This window comes from Chiloscyllium punctatum, chromosome 49, assembly GCF_047496795.1.
Source record: "Chiloscyllium punctatum isolate Juve2018m chromosome 49, sChiPun1.3, whole genome shotgun sequence".
Classification (NCBI taxonomy): domain Eukaryota; kingdom Metazoa; phylum Chordata; class Chondrichthyes; order Orectolobiformes; family Hemiscylliidae; genus Chiloscyllium; species Chiloscyllium punctatum.
Window position 1 is genome coordinate 5,004,383 of NC_092787.1, and position 24,905 is coordinate 5,029,287.

At 41.2% G+C, this 24,905-nt stretch overlaps 1 protein-coding gene across 2 annotated transcripts in view; it reads right to left on the reverse strand.

Annotated features, from left to right (window-relative positions):
• The window catches only part of LOC140469538 (prostaglandin G/H synthase 1-like), a 104,581-nt gene extending 79,968 nt beyond the window's left edge, over positions 1–24,613 (reverse strand). The window contains exons 1-4 of one of the 2 annotated variants that reach the window (XM_072566145.1): positions 24,347–24,613; positions 24,165–24,227; positions 7,281–7,397; positions 3,610–3,753 (exon numbers count right to left, since the gene is read on the reverse strand). In XM_072566145.1, coding sequence (XP_072422246.1) covers positions 3,610–3,753; positions 7,281–7,397; positions 24,165–24,227; positions 24,347–24,353 — 331 coding nt within the window. In that variant the 5' untranslated portion in view covers positions 24,354–24,613. The remainder of the gene's footprint in view (positions 1–3,609; positions 3,754–7,280; positions 7,398–24,164; positions 24,228–24,346) is intronic. The other variant, XM_072566147.1, reaches the window with a different exon arrangement.
• Positions 24,614–24,905: the final 292 nt, after the last annotated feature.

Genomic DNA, 24,905 nt, shown 5'->3' on the forward strand with positions numbered 1-24,905 from the left:
CATCAGGCATTGTCCCCCATGTGCTATACACTTCCCTTCCCCAGACATTTCTTCCCCTGGACTATGTATCCAGGGAGTAAGCATAGGAATGTTTTAACATGAGGGGCAATGGTGTCAGCAAGCCCTCTGTATGCCTTGTTCATCTTGCTTCCATATTCATCAGCAGCCCCTCAGCACATACATTGACAGGGGCTGAGAATTCTAATGCCAGGCACCCCCTCCCTTTCTGCCCTACTGTGGGCTGACTTCTTTTGGGATGACAGGAAGGGGAGGATTGAGTGGGGGTGAAAGTAGGTGGTGGCATGGTTGTTAGTGCTGATGGTGAGGTGTTCTGAGGGAGTCAGTAGGCAGCACAGAGGCCAATGCAAAGTGAGTGGCTTGGAAGGGTGGGCCAAGGGGCTGAGAGTGAGTGAGGAAAAATGTTGCAGGCCACTGGGAGCCTAGCACAGCATGTGCCTTGGTGGAGAGTGGGGACAGGAGCAGGGATAGAATCAGAGTGAAGTAGCAGAGAGATGCATTATCCTGGTACAGTGGAAAAGGTCAATGACCCTCTCAAGGCACTGCCAGCCCTTCCTCCACACCATGAAGATAGCACTGACTAGATGGTGACTTCAGACCAAGCTGCTAGGATCTAGTGTTCTGACCCCCCTCCTCCCATGCACCACCCAGTTCAGCAGGAGCTCCAGGTGCCTTTCAGAAAATTCACTTTGCCATCCTCTGACATCTTCACATTGTACATCTGTCATCACGTAGGGCAGCTTCCGAATACCAGTGCTCAGCTGGGTGCACCACAGCCTTTTACAGATGGCACAGCTGCCAGGGATGATGGGCTCTTGGAGAATATCCGCTAAGTGACTGGATGTCCCAGGAAAGATGTGTGGAAAGGTGGAGATAGAATTGGAAAAGAAGGGAGCCATCGGGGTGGATGCCTAATTAATTAGACTGGTTGGTAAGATACAGCATAAAAATCTCATTAGGCCTTGTGGGCAAAAACCCTCTTTTAAACAAGTCTTAACTGTCACTAGCCAAAAATACAGTAAGAATTAACTCAATGTGTTTACTTATTGTTTCAAATCTGTTTAATCTGTAGCATCACAATACTCTTTGTGTTCTGCTGCCTTCATGTTTTGTTCTTACATTAAGTCAATGCTGTTTTAAATTTGTCTTAAAGATTTCCTCAGACTTCTACATTTTGGATTCAAACATTTAACTTGGTTCTACAGCAATACAGTATTTGTATCCTAATAAAGTGAACTCCTGTTAACTAACAACATTGCATTGTGTTACATCTTCCAAAGTTTCGACTTCTACAAAATAGCAATATTGTATATCTGTACTGCTTACTGGGGGTTTCTTAGACTTGTTTATTATCAAAATAGTGATTCAAACTTCTGCAGAAAAGTTGAGATTTTCTATCTTCTTCCCAGGTAAAGTGATACTTTCTCACCTGTCAGGGCATTATACTTAAAGCACATAGCCTTGCAAAATTTTTAAAATAAAACTCTATAACTGAGGCCTTAAGAAATCTACCTATGAAGATTACAGTTTAAACGTGGAGTGTCCTGATCCTTCCATTAGACTCTTGCTTTAATCTTTTAAATTTGTCCATTTGTAGTCTTAAATCTTAATGTGCCTTTGTATACATTACTTTTCTGTCTCTTGTCCTGTCTACTCTGGCCATGCGTCCGCATCTTAGACAAAAGTGAGGACTGCAGATCAGAGTCAAGGTTAAAGTGGTGCTGGAAAATCACAGCAGGTCGGGCAGTATTCAAGTAGAAGGAAAATCAATGTTTCGGACAAAAGCCCTTCATCAGGAATGAATCCGCATCCTAGAGCCTACTCACTTTGGTAATGATGCACATTTCAAAGGCTACATCCTCCCTTCCACCTTTGTCCATTCCCAGCCTACCCTTTGTGCCCTTATTGTAATATTTTTGCATGAAAACCAATGGGAATATAAAATTGCCACAATACGAAAAGGTCGCAGCAGATTGCACGTATATACTGAGGGAGAGGCGTGCTGTATACATGAGTGAGGTATGAAAAGAAGAATATGATGCAGAGGTAGAAGAGGTAATTAGAGTGGGATAAGGCCCAAGTGGAGTGTAAACACTATCATGGATCAGTTGTACTCAAACTGTTTCTATGCTGTAGGTTCAAATCAATTAACTATAAATTTCTATGACAATATTTACAATGGAAACAGACAATATATATTTGTCATACCGTAATTATATGCTCCCATCGATGGCAATGATGATCTACCTCAGTTTTGCATGTCTATTGCTTTCAGCATATACCATAAAGAATCTCTAAATCGGACTAATTTTGTTTCTCAAAATACTGTAAATTTTGTCATTCACTTTTACATTAATAAATTTATGATGATACAGGTTTCACTAGCAACCATAACTACCTCTGAAACTGTATAACTTGCTTGGCCATTTAAGAGACAACCACTTTGTGGTGTGCCTGGAGTCACATGTAGGTCAGACCATGAAGGGATGCTTGATTTCCTTCCGTGAAGGCTCTTAATGATGAGACGGTTTTTTAAGAAAATTGATTATTATTGTCATGGTCACCATGATTGGGACCAGCTTTATATACCAAATATACTAATTGAATTTAAAATTCCACTAATTGTTATGTGGAATTTGATCTTATGTCGCTAACCTAGGCCTATGGATTACTACTCCATGACATGACCACTATCATTTGCAACCAATTAGGAATGAATGTATTAATTTAAAATGAGGACTGAACCATATCACACCAATTATTCATATTTACCTGGGCTTTTTTGTGTCCTTCCCTTTTTGAATAAGAATGTGACATTGACAATTTTCTAGTCATAGAATCACACAGCATGGAAATAGAATCTCCGGTCCTACTAGTCCACACTGACCATGTTGTCAAACTAAACTAGTCCCACTTGCCTGAGTTTGGCCCATAACCCTCCAAATCTTTCGTATTCATATACTTATCCAAATGCCTTTTAAACATTGGAGCTGAACCTGCATCCACCACTTTTTCTGGCAGTTCAATCCACACATGAACCACCCTCTGTGTAAAAACATTGCTATTCGTAGTCCTTTTTAAATCTTTCTCCTCTCAACTTAAAATTATGCCCCCAAGTTTTCAACTGCTCCATCCTAGGGAAAAGACCCTTATCACTCACCTTATCTATGCCCCTCATGACTTTATAAACTTCAAAAGGCCACACCAGTGAAAAACATCCCTACCTATCCAACCTACTTTTATACCTCAAATCCTCCATTCCCAGTAACATTTTTGTAAATCTTTTCTGAACCCTCTCCAGTTTAATAATATCCTTTCTAGAACTGCACACAATACTCCAGAAGAGACCTCACCAATGTCCTGTACAACCCCAACTCCTATACTCAAAGGTCTGAGCAATGAAGGTAAGCCTGCTAAACAGCTTCTTAACCACCTCCCCATCCACATGTTATGCAAATTTTAAAGAGTTGTGTACCTTTTCCTATCTTGCAGCTCATGATTATTGTTACATTGCATGGGTACATCAATCAAAGTGAATATTGTCTTATAATTGCTAATGTTTAGCTGAGCAACTTAATACAAGTGAGATACCTGTTAAAACATATCGCATTAGTGAGTCTCTGATGAACGAAATGCCATCCAGAATATTCCAAAACCATTGGTAGTGCGTCAGTAGATGATGCATAAAACTAGGGCTTGGCTTCAGAAATTTATGAATTCTTGACCAAAAATACGCTGCAATTAAAAATATGTTATTTAGTTCAAATCAACTATAGCAAATATTTTTCATAACATTCTATCTTTCATCCTTGACTATTTTATTTATTTATACTGCAGCCAAACCCATCCAGAGACGCTTCTACTGCGTGAATCCTATTTGGAGATAAAGCTTTTTTTTTGCCATTTTCTGATGACCCTGAGCAGAAGGGCTTCTTTTCACATGTAATAAAATATGCTTTCTTCCATAGACGATAGAAAATTGCCACTCTGTTGTTGTGGTTCTGTTCGCCGAGCTGGGAATTTGTCTTGCAAAGTTTCGTCCCCTGTCTAGGTGACATCCTCAGTGCTTGGGAGCCTCCTGTGAAGCGCTTCTGTGCTGTTTTGTCCGGTATTTATAGTGGCCTGTCTCTGCCGCTTCTGGTTGTCAGTTCGAGCTGTCCACTGCAGTGGCCGGTATATTGGGTCCAGGTCGATGTGTTTGTTGATGGCACTCATCCACAGACGCTATCTAAATACTGGAGAAAACAGCTGGAGGCTCCCAAGCACTGAGGATGTCACCTAGACAGGGGACGAAACGTTTGCAAGACAAATTCCCAGCTCGGCGAACAGAACCACAACAATGAGCGCCCGAGCTACAAATCTTCTCCCAAACTTTGAATTGCCACTCTGTCCATAGGGTTCTCAAAATGCCCATGCTCAAGAAAACACATGATTAACAAAAAAAAATGGAAGTTGATCAGCTTTGAGTGTTTGCACCACTGCAGTTTATTACAAGCAGTAATCCAGATTGCTGATGCGTTTTCAAACCAGCCATGATAGAAACACAATACTTTGATAGATTCGACCACTTAGCAGTGATTGTGTTAAGATCGTGCTTTCAATCCCACAATGACTAACTGTGAAAAGTGTATATTGCTTTTTTATGATCGCTGGATGTATCAAAGCACTTTATAGGCATTGAGTATGCACTTTTGCAATTTAGAAATGCAACAGCCAATTGGCACACAGCAAGTCTTCACAAGCAACAATTTGATAATGAACACCCAATCTGGTTTTTGGCATGTTATTTGAGGGATAAATATTGGCGGGACAATTTTTTTTAAAAAAAGTTCATTAATGGAGTAAGCATTTTTCAGAATGACATGTGTGTTCAATATTACAACTTGAACTTGGCCAACATGCTAAAGAATGAACTTGGGTTCATGAACTAAGAGATTGTTGGAATGCTTTGAAACAAAACAAATCCTTGAAAGCATTTGATTTCCAGCGAGAACGATGCATTTAAATTGAAGTTTCAATGATAGGTGATAATTCCTCTGTCCTACTTCAAAATAGAGCCATATCTTTCCCATTCTCAAAGCTGTTCAATTGAGGCTCAGATTAACATCCCATCCAAACAAATTCAACTTGTAATTTATGGGCTAGTACCAGAAAATTGTTTTCCAGCTTTATTAATCATAAACACCCTAACAGTTTACTAATGACCTTGAAGGAATGTCACCCACCATCCTGACCTACTTGACCTACATATGGCTACAGTTAAAAATCCTGAAGGGCCTATGCCCGAAACGCGATTCTCCTGCTCCTTGGATGCTGCCTGACCTGCTGCGCTTTTCCAGCAACACATTTTCAGCTCTGATCTCCAGCATCTTCTAATGCTGCTTTCATCTCAAAAAACAATAAGAAACACTGACTGCTTAACATGACTTCATTTATGTGGATAGTTTGGGGAAGTTGGGGCAGTTCTGCTTGGAGAAGAGAAGGTTGAGAGGATGATTTGCAGAGGGAATCATATCATGAGGAGTCTGGACAGAGTAAATAGCAACAAATTGTTCCCATTGGTAGGAGTATTGAGGACCAAAGAATACGGATGGGTGAAAGAATTAAATGATAACAGGAGGGTAAACATTTTTACACAGTGAGTGATTACAACCTGGAATGCAATGTCTGAAAAATGTGCTGAAGAAAAGTTCAACTGCAATTTTGAAGAGGCTAAAAACAATGACTGCAGATGCTGGAAACCAGAGTTTAGATTAGAGTGGTGCTGGAAAAGCACAGCAGTTCAGGCAGCATCCGAGGAGCAGTAAAATTGACGTTTCGGGCTAAAGCCCTTCATCAGGAATATAGGCAGAGTGCCTGAAGGGTGGAAAGATAAATGAGAGGAGGGTGGGGGTGGGGAGAAAGTAGCATAGAGTACAATAGGTGAGTGGGGGAGGGGATGAAGGTGATAGGTCAGGGAGGAGGGTGGAGTGGATAGGTGGAAAGGAAGATGGGCAGGTAGGACAAGTCATGGGGACAGTGCTGAGCTGGAAGTTTGGAACTGGGGTGAGGTGGGAGAAGGGGAAATTAGGAAACTGGTGAAGTCAACATTGATGCCCTGGGGTTGAAGTGTTTCAAGGTGGAAGATGAGGCGTTCTTCCTCCAGGCGTCGGGTGGTGAAGGAACGGTGGTGAAGGAGGCCCAGGACCTCCACGTCTTCGGCTGAGTGGGAGGGGGAGTTGAAATGTTGGGCCACCGGGCAGTGTGGTTGATTGGTGCGGGTGTCCCAGAGATGTTCCCTAAAGAGCTCTGTTAGGAGGCGTCCAGTCTCCCCAATGTAGAGGAGACCGCATCAGGAGCAACGGATAGAGGAATTTTGATAATATCAGAAGAGTTATTGTTGAGGTGGCATGGTGGCTCAGTGGTTATCACTGCTGCCTCAAAGCACCAGAGACCTGGGTTCAATTCCAGCCTCGGGTGACTCTCGGAGTAGACTTTGTACATTCTCTCTGTGTCTCCATGGGTTTGCTACAGTTTCCTCCCACAATCCAAAGATGTGCAGGTTAGGTAGATTGGCCATGCTAAATTGCCCATAGTGCTCAGGGATATGAAGGTTAGGGGCATTAGTCGGGGTAAATGTAGAGTAATGGAGAATGGGTTTCGGTGGGATACTCTTTGGTGTGGACTTGTTGGGCTGAAGGGCCTGTTTCCACACTATAGGGATTCTATGAGAAAACTTTCCTTGCACTTTGAGGAAAAGGAAGGGGTGTGGGACTAGCTGAATTGTTCTGACAGAAAGCTGGCACGGACACCTCAGGCTGAATTGCTTCCTTCAGTGCTACAGCTATTTCATGCTTCTATGGGTTTAACAATGTTCACCATATAGTCCTTACGGAGTTGGACTAAGTCAGGGAATAGATCATTCCTAATGAAATGCAGTACACCTTGAGTAATTAACATTCCTTTTGAATACACCATTCTACAGTATGTGCACTAGAATCATTGAATCTAATCATTAATAGAACAAACCCTTCTCAGAATGAGTTATATGTTCAAAATTACAACTGGAATTTGTTCAATGTACCAACACAGTCTGCTTGAGTTCAGCAATTAAAAGGGATTATTAGATTGCATTGGAGTAAAGATTTCATTTTCTGGAAATCAACTGGATACCAGCAATAGTGATGCACTTATGTTGAACTTTCAGTGTTAACTAGTTATTATGGTCAATGACTATACTTCCAATAAAATGTGACTGAAAACTGAGCATTGAAACAACTTACGCAAACTGCAGTTGACACCATAGTAACCAGTGCGGGTGCAATCACATTCATACCCATCCTTCCCGATATTAACACATATTCCTCTATTCTGGCACGGGTAATAACAGCAGGGATTTACTGCAACAAGAAACAGACAAAGTTAATGTTCAGAAGTATTCCATTGACAAAAACATTTGCTGAATTTTCACCGTTTATGATAGTCTGCTGTTTTAGAACAGGCAATATTGAGAATTGCAATTGCAGGAAATAGTTTTTGGATACAACAATGTTTGAAATTAGAAACGGCCTCTGCCAAAAGGGGAGTATATTTCACTGGTACTGCTACTAAATGCTAATTTGCTTTCTTGATACAACCTCATCTTAGGAATTTTTTATGCATTCCTATTATAGGCCATAGGGTATAGGAGCAAAAAGGAGGCCATTTTGAGTCTGCACAGTCAAGATCACATTTGATCTTGACTACCTTATCCACATAACTCTTAATCCCCTTACTGATTAAAAGCCCTGTCTATCTCAACCTTGAATACACTTAATAATCCAGCCTTGACAGTTCTCAGTGGTAATGAATTTCATAGATTCATTTCCTTCCAAATGAAGGCTACTACTGCAATTTTCAGCAATTAGATTGTCTAGCCTTGTCACCACGGAAGCACGTTATTTCCTTTTTATGACTTTTAGCTTTTATTATTTTTGGTATTCTTTTTTTTCTAAAACTAATACCATTTCCATCCTCCTTCTTGCATTTATCAGTCAGGGCTGTCCTTCCAAGTATGTTTGGGGTGGGCCAGTCAGGACTGGGATCTGTGCACTGAAAGTCAAAAGGGGTTATTGGGAGCCACCACTGTAGCAGGGAAGTTGGGAGAGTCAATTGTGGGGTTGGAGGCAACATGCAGAGAAGATAGTAACTGTGCAGGAAGGTAATTCAACATATAACGGGGGAGACAATAGTGCATTGGAAGACAAGGGGCCACTGCAACCTGGGGTGGGGTGGAGAGGGCTGTCAACAATGATTGCTAACACCCTGGCTTTCACGGAGTTGGTGAGGGAGTGTACAGTGCACTATGATGGTTTCCATGGCAAAGGTGAAGGGCTGGGGCTCAAGGAGTCATGCTTCAAGATGAAGACGTAAGTGAAAGCACTGGGTGAAAATGTGTGTAAGTTCAGACCTGATGGGTTTGTCAGCAAAGCAGAAAGGAACATGAAGGTCTTGGCAGGGCCCTAGATCAAACAGGAGAAAGTGAGGACTGCAGATGCTGGAGATCAGAGTTGAGAGTTTGGTGCTGGATAAACACAGCAGGTCAGGCTGCATCCAAGGAGCAGGCGTTTCGGGCAAGAGCCCTTCATCAGGAATGAGGCTTGTGAGCCAAGAGGGTGGTGAGATAAACGGAAGAAGGTGGGGCTAGGTGGGTGGTAGTTGAGAGTGCAATAGGTAGATAAAGGTGGGGTAATATGATAGGTCAGAGAGGAGGATGGAGCGGATAGGTGGGAAAGAAGATGGATAGGTAGGGCACGTCATGAGAGCAGTGCCAAGTTGGAAGGTTGGAACTGGGATAAGGTAGGGGGAGAGGAAATTAGGCTGGGCCTGGATTCACTGCGTCAACTGCAACCTGTGTTGCCTTCCATCTTCACCCAAAACTACAAATGGACAATAGCCATGGAGAATGGCTGTGACTGAGATGGTGTTTTTTTTCCCTGTCTGAGCGTGTAGGCTGTACTTGTGAGTGATGTGAGGCCCTTCAAGGGCAAATTGCACTTCAAGCTCTTACACAGTCCAGCTTAAAGATGTCTGTAATCAGACCATTGTGTATGGGAAATGCATAATTCCAACCATGGAGGAAACACAAGGAATCCGGACTGTGTCATTGATCATTGGAAATTGATAGTCCTGTATGTGAAGCAGACAGGCAATCCTAAAAGTCTCACCTGTTGACTAAAATTCACAAATAACAGCCGAGCTCTTTTAGGAGGTGGCATAGTGGCTCAATGGTTAGCACTGCTGCCTCAGAGCACCAGGGTCCCAGATTTGATTCCAGCCTCGGGCGACTGTCTGTGTGGAGTTTGCACATTTTCCCTGTGCCTGCGTGGGTTTCCTCCGGGTGCTCCGGTTTCCTCCCACAGTTCATAGCTGTGCAGGTCAGGTGGATTGGCCATGTTAAATTGTCCCGCAGTGTTAGGTTTGTTAATCAGAGGGAAAAGGGTCTCAGTGGGTTACTCTTCAGAGGGTCGGTGTGGACTTGTTGGGCCAAAGGGCCTGTTTCCTCACTGTAGGGAACCTAATTTAGCCTGCACAAGGGCACGGAGCTGATTTCTTCTCACCTTGAACTGTATGCATTTGGCAACAAGGCTCTTCAAAGGAATAAAGTGCACTATGTCAAAGGTCCATGTACAGGCATTTCCTGGTCCCCCTCCTCAGAGCCTGCCATGTCCCACTGGATTAAGGACAATACTAAATCATCATTTGATCTGAGTGCCAACTGCTCACAGTACTAAAGGACCTTTTCTGGTTCGGATATTCCCCAACCGTGTTCACTGGAATGGAGGCAAACACAGCAGGGGCCGTCACCACTGTGATTGTGCTGAAACTGAGGAGGAACAGCAAACTCAGAATGAGTTCCAACCTCTGACAACTGCCTGACGGCTTCCACATGAAGAATGTCCCCTCAGGATGTGAAGGAATTAGAGGGGGCCCCAAGGAATATTGTCCTTGATGCTGTTTCCCTCAGATGAACGAGATGCATTCTGCTGAAGATTGGAATGTCCCAGGGCTCCAGTAGAGAACTATGTGATCCGCTGGGGGGGGGGGGGGGGGGGGGGGGGGGGGGGGGGGGAGGTATTTGCATCTTGAAGGGGTGACTGGCTCACCTACCCTGCTTGCTGTCACTCTGCTACATTTTTAGCAACACACTGCTTCCAATGTTCCATTAGGGATCTCTCAATCGTGAATGCACAAATGTATCAAGGCTTTTACTGAGACAATTTGTACTAGACAATCCCGCTTCATCTGTTTCCTCAGAACGTGGTCAGTGCTGCAGCCTGGGCAGTAGGCTTTGCGAAGGGCACCAGATTTGCCAAGGTGAAGCTGCATTAGACTGAACACACATCACACAGACAGCACCAAATCATTAATGTAACTGGCTTCATCAATAGAATAGGAATCAAATCCATCAATGTACAAGTCATCTGTGAGCATCAAAACTGCATCTTAGAGATCCTCACCAGATAGCCTGTGAGCTTTAATATTGCCTATATCCTTGAGAACTCCCTTGTTCCTGGTACCTACCAAGGGGCGGACATCTTACCATGTAGGCTACTGGGAGACAAAGGCTACACTCTGCAGTCATGGTTCCATTACACAATCCCTGACTGAGTGTAGTTAGAATGCAGCCCATTCATCCTCCAGAGCCTTTGTGGAGAAGACTATGGGCTTCCAGAAGAGATGAGGTTCTGGTGCTTTGATTGGTCTGCAGTGGGCCTTGCAGTACATTCCAGAGAGTTGTGCCACATTAACCAAGCTTGCTGTATTCTCTAGCCCTGGAGCAGGAGAAGAGGGGAAGTGATGGACGCTGAACAGCTGGGAAAGTTGAAGGAGTCTTTTGAGGAGGGAGATCACCTGAAGTGCATGAGAGAGCACTGTAGTGTCAGGCTCAACAAGCCAGACTGAACTTAATTAGCACCCAGTTCCAGTAGATGAGAGCTAGGTGCAGTGATCATTCATTGGCTGTATATTTGCAACTCCTCAAATGAAATGGTTCCTGGAAGCAAATGTAGCATTTTTGCTTTTGTCTTCGTTTGCCTTGTTGTTCACTAAGAATTTGCATAGTCAATCACAGGAAGGCCTTCTAGCATGTGATGCTCCAACATTGAACAAGGACAAGGCGTAACTCTGTACTGGGGCTTCAGGAAACAGTAGCACTTGCTTCAACGTGTTCTATGATGATATGGCATAAAAGACAGGTAGTCTCCAGAACTGTAGTTCCAATGACAATAATCAGTGGGTAATGATGTAAAATAGCAATATTTTTATGAATGCAACTTGTATTTCCAATGAAGCATCATCCAGGTGTCTTCTGAAGCTTTTCTTTCTCCTTTCCCTCCCACTAATTGCACTGTGAAACAATGTTCCTCAACTGATCTGATCCCCAGTTGGACTTTAACTATCGTGCTGGCATGGAAATCCTGGAAGGTTCCAGTAGTGGCGAGTACTCCTGCCAATGGTGAACACAAGATAGTGTGTACAGAGTGCTATAGAGGCATACATACTGAGGTGATCCACGTGAAAAAAAACTCACTAGATCACACCAAGGGACTGAACTGACACTTAGCTGAGTTTAATAATATTCACCTCACTGTAATGTAATAGCTTGGGCATCTTCTGGTCACTTCAACTTCACAGATATCTTTTTCATATGAGCAGAAATATCCTCTCCAAAAACTTAGGCACAAGGTGAAAATTTTTAGTTGAGGCAAATTCCTCAGAGGAACGAGAATCATCCCCTGAAATAGCATCTCTTCTTTCTTCCTTTTACTGTAAGCTTTTCTCTAGCTAAGTCATGGTTTCTGGGCTCTATCACTGTCTTTATCTCTCTATCACAGAGGAGTTGTTTTCATTCTATTTCCTTGTCTTTCTTTTCTCTTGCCAATTCCGCTCCTTTTTTAAAAATCAATCATTCTCCTCTGTCTCGATTGTTCTTTCGCTTCTTTTCCTCCAATTTAAGTGTTTTCATTTGTAACTGAACCTTAGCTAATTCTAGCTCTAATACACTGCTTTCAGGTTTCTTTTCTTTGATCTCTAAATGATGAGGATTCACTTTAAATATTATCACACTCACAAAATCCTGCTTTTTTTCCCCCTGACTTGAATTTGTTTACTTGCTCTGTCAGTTTAGCTTTTTTTTAAAAACCACTTTTAAATGCTCTATTCCTAGTAATGGTCAAAGCCACGGTGGCACAGTGGTTAGCACTGCTATCTCACAGTGTCAAAGACCTGGGTTCAATTCCTACCTCAGGCAACTCTCTGTGTAGAGTTTGCACATTCTCCCCGTGTCTGTGTGGATTTGCTCTGGTTTCTCCCACAATCCAAAAATGTGCAGGTCAGGTGAATTGAGCATGCTAAATTGTCCGTAGTGTTAGGTGTAGGGGAAATAGGTCTGGGTGGGTTGCACTTTGGTGGGTTAGTGTGGACTTGTTGGGCTGAAGGGCCTGTTTTCACACTGTAAGTAATCTAATCTAATAAAACAAAATTCCACCACATGTAATGTATTTCACACAACTCTCCTGTTCCTATTCCAGTATCTCCATTTTTAAAAAATTGATCCCCAAATCCCACTTAAATTCAAAGTATTTTGACTCTGGATGAAACCCTATTTTGTTATGATCCTAGCTGATGTTAATACCCAGCAAATGAGATCTCAAAGCAGAACCTGGTTATTAGATCCTGTTAACACTATTTGCCTGGAAGCCATTTTCCTGATTCGGCTGAGAGTGTCCCCAGCCAGAACTTTGCTAGCTGTGCATTCTTTACTATGAGGTAATGTGAAAGATTGTCCTTATCTTCCTTCTCAAGATAGTGTCTCCTCCCTTTGCTGAATGATCAGCGCAGGCTGTAGAACCAGTCAAGCTGACATAGACTTTCCAATTAGTCCCTCTTCCTTCTGTAGTTATTGCCTCTTCACGGTCATTCAGCCAATTAGGGATATCTCTGCTTAGTATTAGCAATCTGTGTAACTAGAGGAGATGGTGATACCACTTGATCTGTCTACTTGTGGAATGCATAATAGTGCTTTAGTTTTGAACTTAATGACTAACCTCTAATTTAATACCAACTTGTAAGCACGCCAAACTGTGGAATTAACGGTCAGCTCCGAGCTGTTTTCTCTATATAATCCCGTAGTATCCTGATGTACTTTGGAATAACACCGAGTCACAGTTAGGACAATGAATTCCCCATGATATATTGTGTAGTAAACTAATCAGTTCGCAAGGTCAGAGTCTGAGAGTTTTCTTCAACAGATCCAAACATTTTTTTCTCACAATGGAAGTCAGTTACCGAACACACCCACAGAAGCTACCAATATACCGTTAACACAAAGTTAAACATTTGTTAAAACAAGGGAAAAACCTGAACTATATTACACCATGACTTGGAGATGCCGGTGTTGGACTGGGATGGTGTTTCCAAAGAAACCTGTTGGACTATAACCTGGGGTTGTGTGATTTTTTAAAAAAACTTTATTACACCAAACCTCAATACCATCAGAAATAATTTTTTTTAGATTAGATTACTTACAGTGTGGAAGCAGGCCCTTCGGCCCAACAAGTCAACACCGACCCGCCCAAGTGTAACCCACCCATTCCCGTACATTTACCCCTTTACCTAACACTACGGGCAATTTAGCATTGCTAATTCACCTGACGTGTACATTGTGAATTTCAATGTTTTTTTAAATCCCAGAAGCACATAAACCTCAGCAAACCTCACTATTATCTCCACACTAAGGCTCCTCATTGAGGCTAGCACACCTGTATCCAGTTACCTTTCAGTGGATTTCTGTGTGTTCACTGCATGTTAGTTTTCTTTGGGTGGTATCTCTCCCCAAAGGCACCTAAAACATTTCACAAATTAAACTTGCTATTATTTAACTTCAGAGTAAACACATCAATCCTCTAAACTCAGTCTCCAGCAGTTTTCCTGCCAGAAATCTGACTGGAAAGCTTAAGCTCCCATCTCCACTCTTTTATGCCCAAATGCAGACTGATAGAACAAACCATAAATCAATCTCTTTGTTACTGGATCCCTGTTGCTAGGTAACAGCCCCTTTTTCTTCGTCTACAATTTAATGCACTGAACTAACCCCCAGCTCTTCAAAACACGCCTCAATAAAATGCATGTAAACAATAGATTTGCAGACTCTTCATAACCAAATCTACAAGAACTCTCTGAAATGAAAAACAACCATATATCCTCATCTTAAATCTCTAAATACAAAAATATAAATGAAGCTTAAAACCTGCCTTTAACAATGGATCAAATAGGTTGGATACATAACGTTCATGAAAATTATTGTGAAACCTTTAAGAAAACTTAACAGACAAAGAAGAGATTGTTGCTTCAGGTAGAATGAAGACAAGTCATATTTCATTAATGGGTGAAATGGTGATATTGTGGCAACATCACTTGGGTAATATTCCAGTGGCCCAGGCTAATATTCTGGGAACAAAATTGCAAATCTCACCATGGCATTTGGTAGAATTAAAAGTTAAATAAATAAATTTGCAAATGTAGATTCAGTAATAATGGTCACTAAGCCATCATCAAGTGCTGTAAAAACTCATGCTGCTCCCTAATGTCTTTTGGGGATTTCCTGACCAGCTTACATGTGACTGCAGAACTTGGTTGATTCTTAACTGCTTTCCGAATTATCCTCATGGTTCAAGGGCAATTAAGGATGGGCAACTAATATTGGCTTTGCCAATGATTCTCACAATCCATGAAATAATAATTTAAAGAAAAATAAAAGCTGATACAATGAGAAGAACAAGCAAACAGCTGACAGAAATGTTCATGGCTCATTCCAAAAGGGTAAGAGGCAGAATATGTAGGTCCTCCACTTTAAGTTAAACATGAACAAAGTGACCAAGCCAACCAAGTGAACGCTTTAAAATTTTAAGTCTGACAATCACATCAGTATTTTCAGGTGAACAACACTTGATTGAGTTAGGAAACAAGCATAGATAGTTTTGTGTAAGCAATTATTTAGTTTCTCAATCCAAACACAGTTACTAGCAATCCTAGTGAGCCAAAAGATCAGCAACCTTTGCACAAAATGGACGATTGACAAGATAATCAAAAGAGTAGCATCAATTAGGGACTGAAAAGGGGATTTACTCTTAGAAGCAGGAAGCATGGCTGAAGCACCAGATGACAATCATCCAAGGACATTGAAGGTAGTGAGGATAGAAATTGAAAGGACTCTGGCCATAATTTTTCAGTCTTCCTTCAGTCAAGGGTGTTATCAGAGGCTGGAGAATTGCAAATCTTATGCCCTTGTTTGGAAAACTGTTTAAGAATAAACCCAGCAATTTCAGACCTGCCAGTTTAACTTCGGTGGTGGGGAAACTTTTGGAAATAATAATTGATAGAATTAATAGTCACCTGGATAAGTGTGGATTGAATGAGAATCAGTATGGATTTCTTGAGGGAAAATCATGTTTAGCTTACTGAATTTTTTTGAACAGTAAATGAATAGGATTGATGAAGATATTTTGATTCTAGCCGATATTTTATCAGCTAAGTCAGATCTCAGGCTGAAACCTGGATTGATAGATCATATTTTGTTTTATTTTAACAAGTTGGTCTCTCACTGAAACATAAACAATGTTGTACTAACAATAAAATGGAAGTTTAATCACCAAACGAAATGATAAAAAATAAACCAACCACTTACTTATAACACAAATTCAAAGAATTTTAAACACACTGTAAAATATATCATTAATCGCATAACACTCCTTTATAAGTTCTAAAAAATATTCCCTTGTGAAGTACCTAAATACATCTTTTCTATGGCACTCGCACCAGAGAAAATATATTTTCCTAACATTTTGACAATTTTAAGAAATGGGAAATACTAATAGCTTCTTCCTGAAGCTATCATATGCCTGAATTCAAAGAATTGTGAGGTGATACATTTTGATAGGAAGAAAATGGAAATAAATGATAAAATAAAGGATACCACTCTAACAGGTGTGCAGAAGCAGAGAGACTGGAGTGTGTGTGTGCGTAAATCGTTAAAGATATAGCAAAGCTGGAGAGCAGGTAATAAGGCATAGAATATCCTGTTTTTTATTAATAGGGACAGAGTACAAAAGCAAGGCCTGTACTTAGCTTCAAGTAACATTTTCAAAGCTAACACATTTTCAAAGGGTGGCTCAGTGATTAGCACTACTGCCTCACAGCACCAGGGACTTGGGTTCAAATCCAGCCATGGGTGACTGTCTGTGTGGAGTTTGCACATTCCCCCAGTGTCTGTGTGGGTTTCCTCCAACCATCCAAAGTTTGCAGGTTAGGTGAATTGGCCATGCTAAATTGCCCACAGTGTACAGGGATGTGTAAGCTAGGTGCATTAGTCAGGGGCCATGTGGAATAATGGGGTAAGGGAGCGGGTCAGGGTTACTCTTCGGAGGGTCAGTGTGGACTTGTTGGGCCAAATGGCCCGTTTCCACACTGTAGGGATTTTATGTGAAATGAGAAATACATCTGGTAGTTTGAAACTATTACTAACTCCTTCCTCTACTCTTATCATATCTTCTCAAGAACACTGTTCTGTACAACCATTGCCACCCGAGAGATTCACAGAACTGCTCAAGAATCAAGTTAAATTCCTGGTGTTACTCACAACTTAAAAAGAAGCCAACTAAATATTTTTCACAGATCTTAACACACAATGGTCTAACCTGTTAAGTTCTAAAATATCCTAAGTAGCTTGTACAGTCTATTTTTAAAAATTACCATGCCTTCAGAAATATTTTCAGTTAAATACTACTTTCAGACACAGAGAAAACTTATGTCACCAACGTAAAATCCAACACACAAACTTAAAATAAATGGTTTTTAAAAATATATAAAGCAGTCCATTTATATCATAAGGACAATGCCATTGATATGGTGCACATGCACTTACAAAAGATATTTGATAGACTGCCAAACAACAGACTTGTGAGCAATGTCACTGTTCATGGAACAGAAGGGTCTGATGTAATGTGAATACAAAAGTAACCGACTGATTGGAAACAGACTGTAATGGTTAATAGATATGTTTTAGATGAGGGAAGGTGCGTAATGGAGCTCCTCAATGATCACTATGGGAACCCTAGCTTTTCCTAATATATATGAATGACACAGACCTTGCTGTACAAGGAACAATTTCAAAGTTTTTAGAATTTGAAGTATTGTAAAATGCGATGACGTGTGGAACTTCAAAAGGACATTGGTAAGTTGGTGAAGTGAGTAAACAGTTGACAGATAAAGTATAATGAAAAGAATTGTGAGGTGATACATTTTGATAAGAAGAAAATGGAAATAAATGATAAAATAAAGGATACCACTCTAACAGGTGTGCAGAAGCAGAGAGACTGGAGTGTGTGTGTGCGTAAATCGTTAAAGATATAGCAAAGCTGGAGAGCAGGTAATAAGGCATAGAATATCCTGTTTTTTATTAATAGGGACAGAGTACAAAAGCAAGGCCATTATTCCTATCTTGTACAAGATGGAAGTTAAACCCCAGCTGGAGCAGCATCGTGGCTCAGCACTGTTGCCTCACAGCAGCAGGGACCAGGGTTCAATTCCACCCTCAGGCAACTGACCGTGTGGCGTTTGCACATTTCTTTTTATTATTTGTTCACGAGATGTGGGTGTCACAGGCTCGGCAGCAGTTATTGCCCATCCTTAATTTCCCAGAGGGCAGTTAAGAGTCAACCACATTGCTGTGGGTCTGGAGTCACATGTAGGCCAGACCAGGTAAGGACAGCAGCTTCTTTTGCTAAAGGACATTAGTGAACCAGATGGGTTTTTTTTCCTGACAATCAGCAATGGATACATGGTCATCATTAGACTCTTAATTCCAGGTTTTAGAAAAAATTGAATTCTAAGCCCTTCATCTGCTATGGTAGGATTTGAACCAGGTTCCCAGAACATTACCTGTATCTCTGAATTAACAATCCAGCAATAATACCACTAGACAGTTGCCTCTCCATTCTCCAGACATTTGCATGGATTTCCTCAGGGTACTCTGGTTTCCTCCCACAGTCCAAAGACATGCAAGTTAGGTGGATTGGCTGTGCTAGGTGAATTAGCTGTGGGAAATGCACAGAAATAGGGTAGGTGGATGGAATCATCATAGATTAGATCATATGATCCCTACAGTGTGGAAGCAGGCCATTTGGCCCATTAAGTCCACACCAACCCTCCAAAGAGCATCCCACTCATGCCCACCTTTACCCTCTCCTTGAACCCTGCACTCTCCATAACTAATACACCTAACCTACCCATCCCTTGACACTATGGGTTAGTCTGGGTGGGATGTTCTTTGGAGGATTGGTGTGGACTCGATATGCCAAATGGCCTGCTTCCACACTGTAAGGATGCTATGATTCTTTGGAGAACTGTGTATTGTCTGGGCATTTTAGGAAGGATATGAACACAGAAGAGTGCAGAAGAGGTTACCAATAATGATTTTCGGGATGAGAAATTTCAATACTGGGGATGAATTGGAGATGTTGGGATTGTTTTCCTTTGAGAGGGAAAAGCGGAGGGTATATGGTTGAAGTTTTCAAAATTATGAGGAGTTTGGACAGAGTAGACGGGTACAGACTGTTCCCACTTGTAGGATACAGGACAAAAGGGCACAGAGTTAATTGCATAAGAAGCAAATCTGAAGTGAGAAAAATTAACTATTCACTGTGTGAAGAAGTTGTGTTTGGACTTCATTGCCTGGGAGTGTGGTGGAGACAGATTCAATCAAAAGACCTGAGCACATTAGATGGAAGGGAAAGGGCAGGAGATTGGCACAAAGATGTCATGTTCAGTCAGAGACAATGTGCCAAATCGCCTCCTTGGGTATCATAACAGTTCCATGATTTTGTTATTCTGGCATCACGCAAACAAGTTCAGTGGAAATTAACTTAAGGAAATAAAATAAAAAAACACATTTACAACATGGTGCAAGTTTAGGTGCAATTCACACCACTATTATCTTGTCCACATGAAGCACAAACTCAACACCATCTCTTACAGATCACCTTCAGACATAGGGATGCAGGTGCATAGTTCCTTGAAAGTGGAGTTGCAAGTAGATAGGATAGTGAAGGTGGCGTTTGGTACTTTGCCTTCCTGAAGAAGGGCTTATGCCCGAAACGTTGATTCTCCTGCTCCTTGGATGCTGCCTGGCCTGTTGTGTTTTTCCAGCACCACATTTTTCAACTCTGGTACTCCAGCATCTGCAGTCCTCACTTTCTCCTACATTGCCTTCATTGGTCAGTGCATTGAGTTGGGACATGTTGTGGCTGTACAGGGCATTGGTATTAAAATACTGCAATCAATTCTGGTTGCCCTGCTACAGGAAACATGTTAAACTTGAGATGGTACAGATAAGATTTACAAAGATGTTGTCAAGACTGGAGGGTTTGAGTTATAGGGAGAGGCTGAATAGGCCAGGGCTTTTTCTCCTGGTGCATTCAAGGCTGAGGAGTGACATTATAGAGGTTTACAAAATCATGAGGGGCATGGATAGGATGAATAACCAAGGTCTGGTTCCCAGGGTGGGCATGTCCAAAACCAGATGGAATTGGTTTAAGGTGAGAGGGGAAACATTTAAAAGGGACCTGAGGGGCAATCTTTTCATGCAGAAGGTGGTGCATGTATGGAACAAACTGCCAGAGGAATTGTTGGAGGAGGGTTGTTACAACATTTGAAGGGCATCTGGATGGATATATGAATAGAAAGGGGTTTAAGGGGGATATGGGCCAAATGCTGGCAAATGGAATTAGATCAATTTAGGAGATCTGATTTTATGGATGAGTTGGACCGAAGGGTCGGTTTCCATGCTGTATAACTCTGTAGCTCTATGATCATCAATAAATGACAGTGCTAAGAATGGCAAAATACATTAATTGTATGAAACCAAAATCTTAAAAATTTTAGATGTCACAACCTATTACAAATGTTGAAACCATCACCCAAATACCCTTCTATTTGTCACTTGCCATTTCAGTACTTAATTCAGCCAGTTGGCTTATGATTTACATATGTAAGTAACAATTATGTTCAAAGCATCCAAAGACACATTGTAACGTGAATCATCAGCAACTGGAGCTGTCCCTTTTAAACTCCCCATTTTGCTGCCAGAACTCAAATTTGTTTTAACAATTATTCAGTCACTCAATGACTAGCAGTGAATTTTAAAAAGTCGAAGTAAAGAGACTAATCAGCTGATGGAATTTAAAACTTGTACCTGCTTGTAATGCTATACAACACTTGTCCAGATAAGAAAACCAGAACTCAGAGACCAACTAATTTACTTCAGCACTTTTATTAATAATACCATGGGGAAGAGGTAGAACAGCCTGCCCCCTCCATAGTTAACACTGAGGTCATTATTGTGCAGATCAACATTTTCTTTGCCTTGATTCACCTATCAGGTGGTATTAACTCACTGCATTGCTCACTGGTAAGAGAATTAGGTATTTGGGTCCAGTAATAGAGAATATTTTAACTGCTTGGAACGCCACCACTTAAAATCGTAATTCAAGATGTCAAATGATGTGTTGAGACAGAAGTTTAAAATTCAACGTCAAAACCCCATGCATTTCCATGTGCTCTAACTAGATATGTTACCCAAGTGCTTCTTTTTCAATGTTGAACACACATCGATGACATGTGCTGAAAACTTATCAGTATTTCTCGGAAAGATTCCAGCATCTGGAATTGAAGGTCTACTGAACAACTGCAGATAATACCAAAGAAGCAAAGGTAAATCTTTGGTATTATCATCATCTAAATGAACATTTATATGATCATTAAATCTTAATCCACCTTCTCAAGACTCATTGCTGAGTCATGTTTTTTTAAAACCAAAGTAACAGAACAGCAACTGAGTATAACTAAAGATAAACCGAATAGACTTAAAAATGTTAGGAATTTATTTATCTATAACCCAATAAATAACTCAAGCTAAAAACTATATTCCTCCTGTTTTGGGCGTGGGGTCAGAATTCAAGATTAGGCCATTCTCAGTCTCATTCAGCAAAACAGGATGCAAACTTGGTCCACCTTCCTCATTTGAATGATTATACCACACAACTGCATGTGTACAGCGCTGCACATATTGATCAGAGGGCCCAGCAGCATGAGTGACTAAATTCATCCTATTCAGCCATGGCGGGCACAATACTCACTGATATTTTTGCCTCTCTCTTGCAGGATAACAGGGCCCATAACCACAGGAAACAAAACTGAACCTGCACTGCTTAAATCCACTGGAGGAAACAGTGCCAAATTCCTGTCAAACTCAGTCCTGCTTTAAAGCTCATCTCAAATATCATCACCCTCATCCTGATCTCTGCCATGAAGAGCAAGCTTCAAGTTGTGTGACTGCAGACGTCTTTCTTTTCACGTATATTGGAAAATCCCTTCTTTCCAAGCAGTGAAGCTGTAAATCTTCTGGTAGCATGCAGTGGGGTGGATATAGCAGATTATCTCAGGATGAGGGTGTTGTGGCTGTTGACAAGATAACAGACATTTACCAAGGTAAGGATTTGCCATTGTCGAACACCAACTGCATGTCAATGAGACAGAATCCTTTGTGGCTCCTAGACTGGAGGGGTGCAGGGAATATTCACTAGGTTGATTCCAGGGTTGAGAGGGTTTGCTTCTGAGGAGAGATGGAGTAGACTGGGACTATACTTCTTGGAATTTAGAAAAATGAGGGAGGGATCTTACAGAAACATATACAATTATGAAGGGCATAGATAAAATAGGAGCATGGAGGTTGTTTCCACTGGTGTTTGAAACTAGAACGAAGTGGCATAGCCTGAAAATAAGGGGGAGCTTATGTAGGATTGAGTTGAGGAGGTCCTTCTTCCTCCAGGGCTGCAAGATTCCTGGGGAATTCCCTGCCCAGTGAAGCAGTTGATGCTACCTTGTTGAATGTTTTTCAGGCAAGGATAGATAAATTTTTGAACAGTAAATGAATTAACGGTTGTGGTGAGCGACTGGATAAGTGGAGCTGAGTCCATGAAAAGATCAGCCATGATCTTATTGAATGGCAGAGCAGGCTTAATCGGCTAGATGGCCTACTCCTGTTCCTAGTTCTTATGTTCTAATCTCACTATTTAAGTGTGAGCTCTGCAAAATCACATACATGTAGTGAATGGTTCACAGCTGGATGGAAATCCTGTCAATTTGCAAAAGTCACATTCCTGCACGTGGTGTGTCTCTCGAGTTAGACAAAAGATATGAAGTCACCTCTACTAATTTACAGAGTCTCAATCATCTCTCGGATGGAGTGAAATGGGAATGAGATCAGCCAAGCATGCATTCACACCCAAAACAGCAGCAATATAACTCTTACCTATAACCTAATAAATAGATCGAGCGAAATAAATTCCTAACATTTTTAAGTCTATCAGATTTATCTTTATATTCAGTTACTGTTCTGTTACCTTGATTTTTTAAAATAAATTAATCAGCAAGGAGTTTTGGGAAAACTTTTAAGAACTAATGATAGAAGAGTGGAACTCAGGCAGTGACATTGGTTATTTGAATTTAACTTTGCAATGGGAGCTCAATACTTTTGATCGGATCCTGATTTACAAATGCCAGCAGCTACCTGAAGATAGGTAGCAGAGCCGATAATCCTTTGAGGGTAACAATAGCCAGAGGACCAGAGTAAGTAGCGTGGTAAATCATTTCAGGACTACTCCAGCCCAAATGATAGCAAACGTCAAGCTAAGATATACTCCTGTGTTATCCTTCAGGATATCATAATTTTTTAATCAATGTTACATTGGAACTTGTAATTGAGGGCACAATAACAGTGACAGGTTCATAATTTATAAAACAAACCAAGCAAAAAAGAAAAATGTAACTTTTAGGTAGGTACTCAACAGTGCTAGTCTACCAAGTCATCCACTCTCTAATTCCTCTTCCCCTGAAGACTGCAGTTTGTATGAACTTCTCAAGTTGACTTCTAGTGGTGTTGAATATGACAGAGTGACAGGAAGATGCATAGTAGGTTTCAAAAGGGTACTTCCTCAATAAAGGCACGTTTAGAATAAATGGAAAGTATGCTGAAAATTTTAAGTTTGGTATCATTGTAACACTTGGCTCAATGTCTTCAATTGACTGAAGTTAGGTGTCATGTTTTACAACTCCCAGATCATAGAAATCTATGAGTACAGCAATATCAACAACCATAAAAACAGATCTGGCAGCATCTGTGCAGAGAGAAACAGAGTTAACATTTTTGAGTCCAGTATGACTCTTCTCTAGACCTGAAGGATTCATGGTGGCTCAGTGGTTAGCACTGCTGCTTCATAATGCCAGGGACCTGCGTCTGATTCCAGCCTCAGGCGACAACTGTCTGTGTGGGTTTCCTTTGGGTGCTCTGGCTTCCTCCTACAGTCTAAAGACGTGGTTAGGCGGATGGGTCATGGTAAAAATCCATGAAGGGTAATGGGAATCTTTTGGGCATGGGTCTTGATGGGATGCTCTTCGGAGTGTTGATGCAGATTTGATGGACTGAATGGCCTCTTGCTGCACTGTAGGGATTCTATGATAATAAGGTCATATTGCACCTGAAACATTAACTCTTTCTTTCTTCACAGATGCTGCCAGATCTGCTGAGTTTCTCAAGTACATTTGTCTTTATTTCAGATTTCCAGCTAATGTTTTACTTTAATTTGAATGAATAACAACTTGTATTTATATAGCTCGTTAAATGCAAAATAAAATCCTAAAGCATCTGAAAAGAGCACCACAGTGCCAACTTTATCATTCAGAAAACAAAAAAAAACTAATCTCAACTGAATGAAACAATTCCACAATGTTCACTAAACAGAGTCAAACAAAAGCAGCTCTTACAGCAATCTCTCTCATCGTGCAGTTCCCCCCCTTCCTAAACTTCTCTTCACTTCACGCCGCCATGTGGTTTGTTTCAGCCAATGGTTTACTCACGCCGTTTAGTTCTGCATTACTTCGGTTATTATATAAAAGTTTTCACCAAAACACACACACAGGGAAGCCAAGATGTCCCAGCTTAAGCAGATATCCATTTGTTTGGCGGAATATGAGGCGGACACAGACTGATACATATTTTTTTTAAAACTTACTGGCAGTAGTGACTGTCATCTTCAGGAAACAAAGCAGTACGAGAAGAAAGATAATCCTGGTAGCTGTTGGACGAAAAGTACAGACATGCTAAGAAAACTGTTCAGGATTAAAATAGGTTTGTTCTGAATGCATAAAACAACGGGGTGGGTGGGAATGACAAACTAGATACCATACTCTTTACCTTCCATTGTACAAAACAAGTCCTCTGCTTCAAAGTTTAAACAGGAACTGCTAGGACACCAATCAACTTCGGATTCTGAGGAAATTATATTTGTCAAGTGATAAACTCCTCTGAGAAAAGTTGCTTTAGTCTGTTACAGGAAGACTGTGAAAACTTCTGCCAGAAATGAATCAGTAAATTGCAGCCGAGGTAACTCCTTCAGTAGTGGTTGCTGCAGCCTTGCGACATGACATAAACTTAAAAGACAGTGTCCAGTGGGAGTACCATCGTAATCCTAGGTGGGCGGAGACTGGTGCAGATCCGAGTCTCAGTGACTAAAAAAACTGTTTTCCAATCGGGCTGTTCAGAGCTTTTATTACCCACCGCTGGAGCAGGTGGGATTTGAGCCAGGGTCCCTGGATCAAAAAAAGAGCTATTGCCACTGCACTACAAGTGCACAAACACTTGATGTAAGTGATCTATTCAATAGGTAAACTAACAAAGACTAACACATAGTCCAAAGCCATATAATTTCGAATATAACCAATAGCTTTTGTATAAAAAGGTGCAATGAAATGCA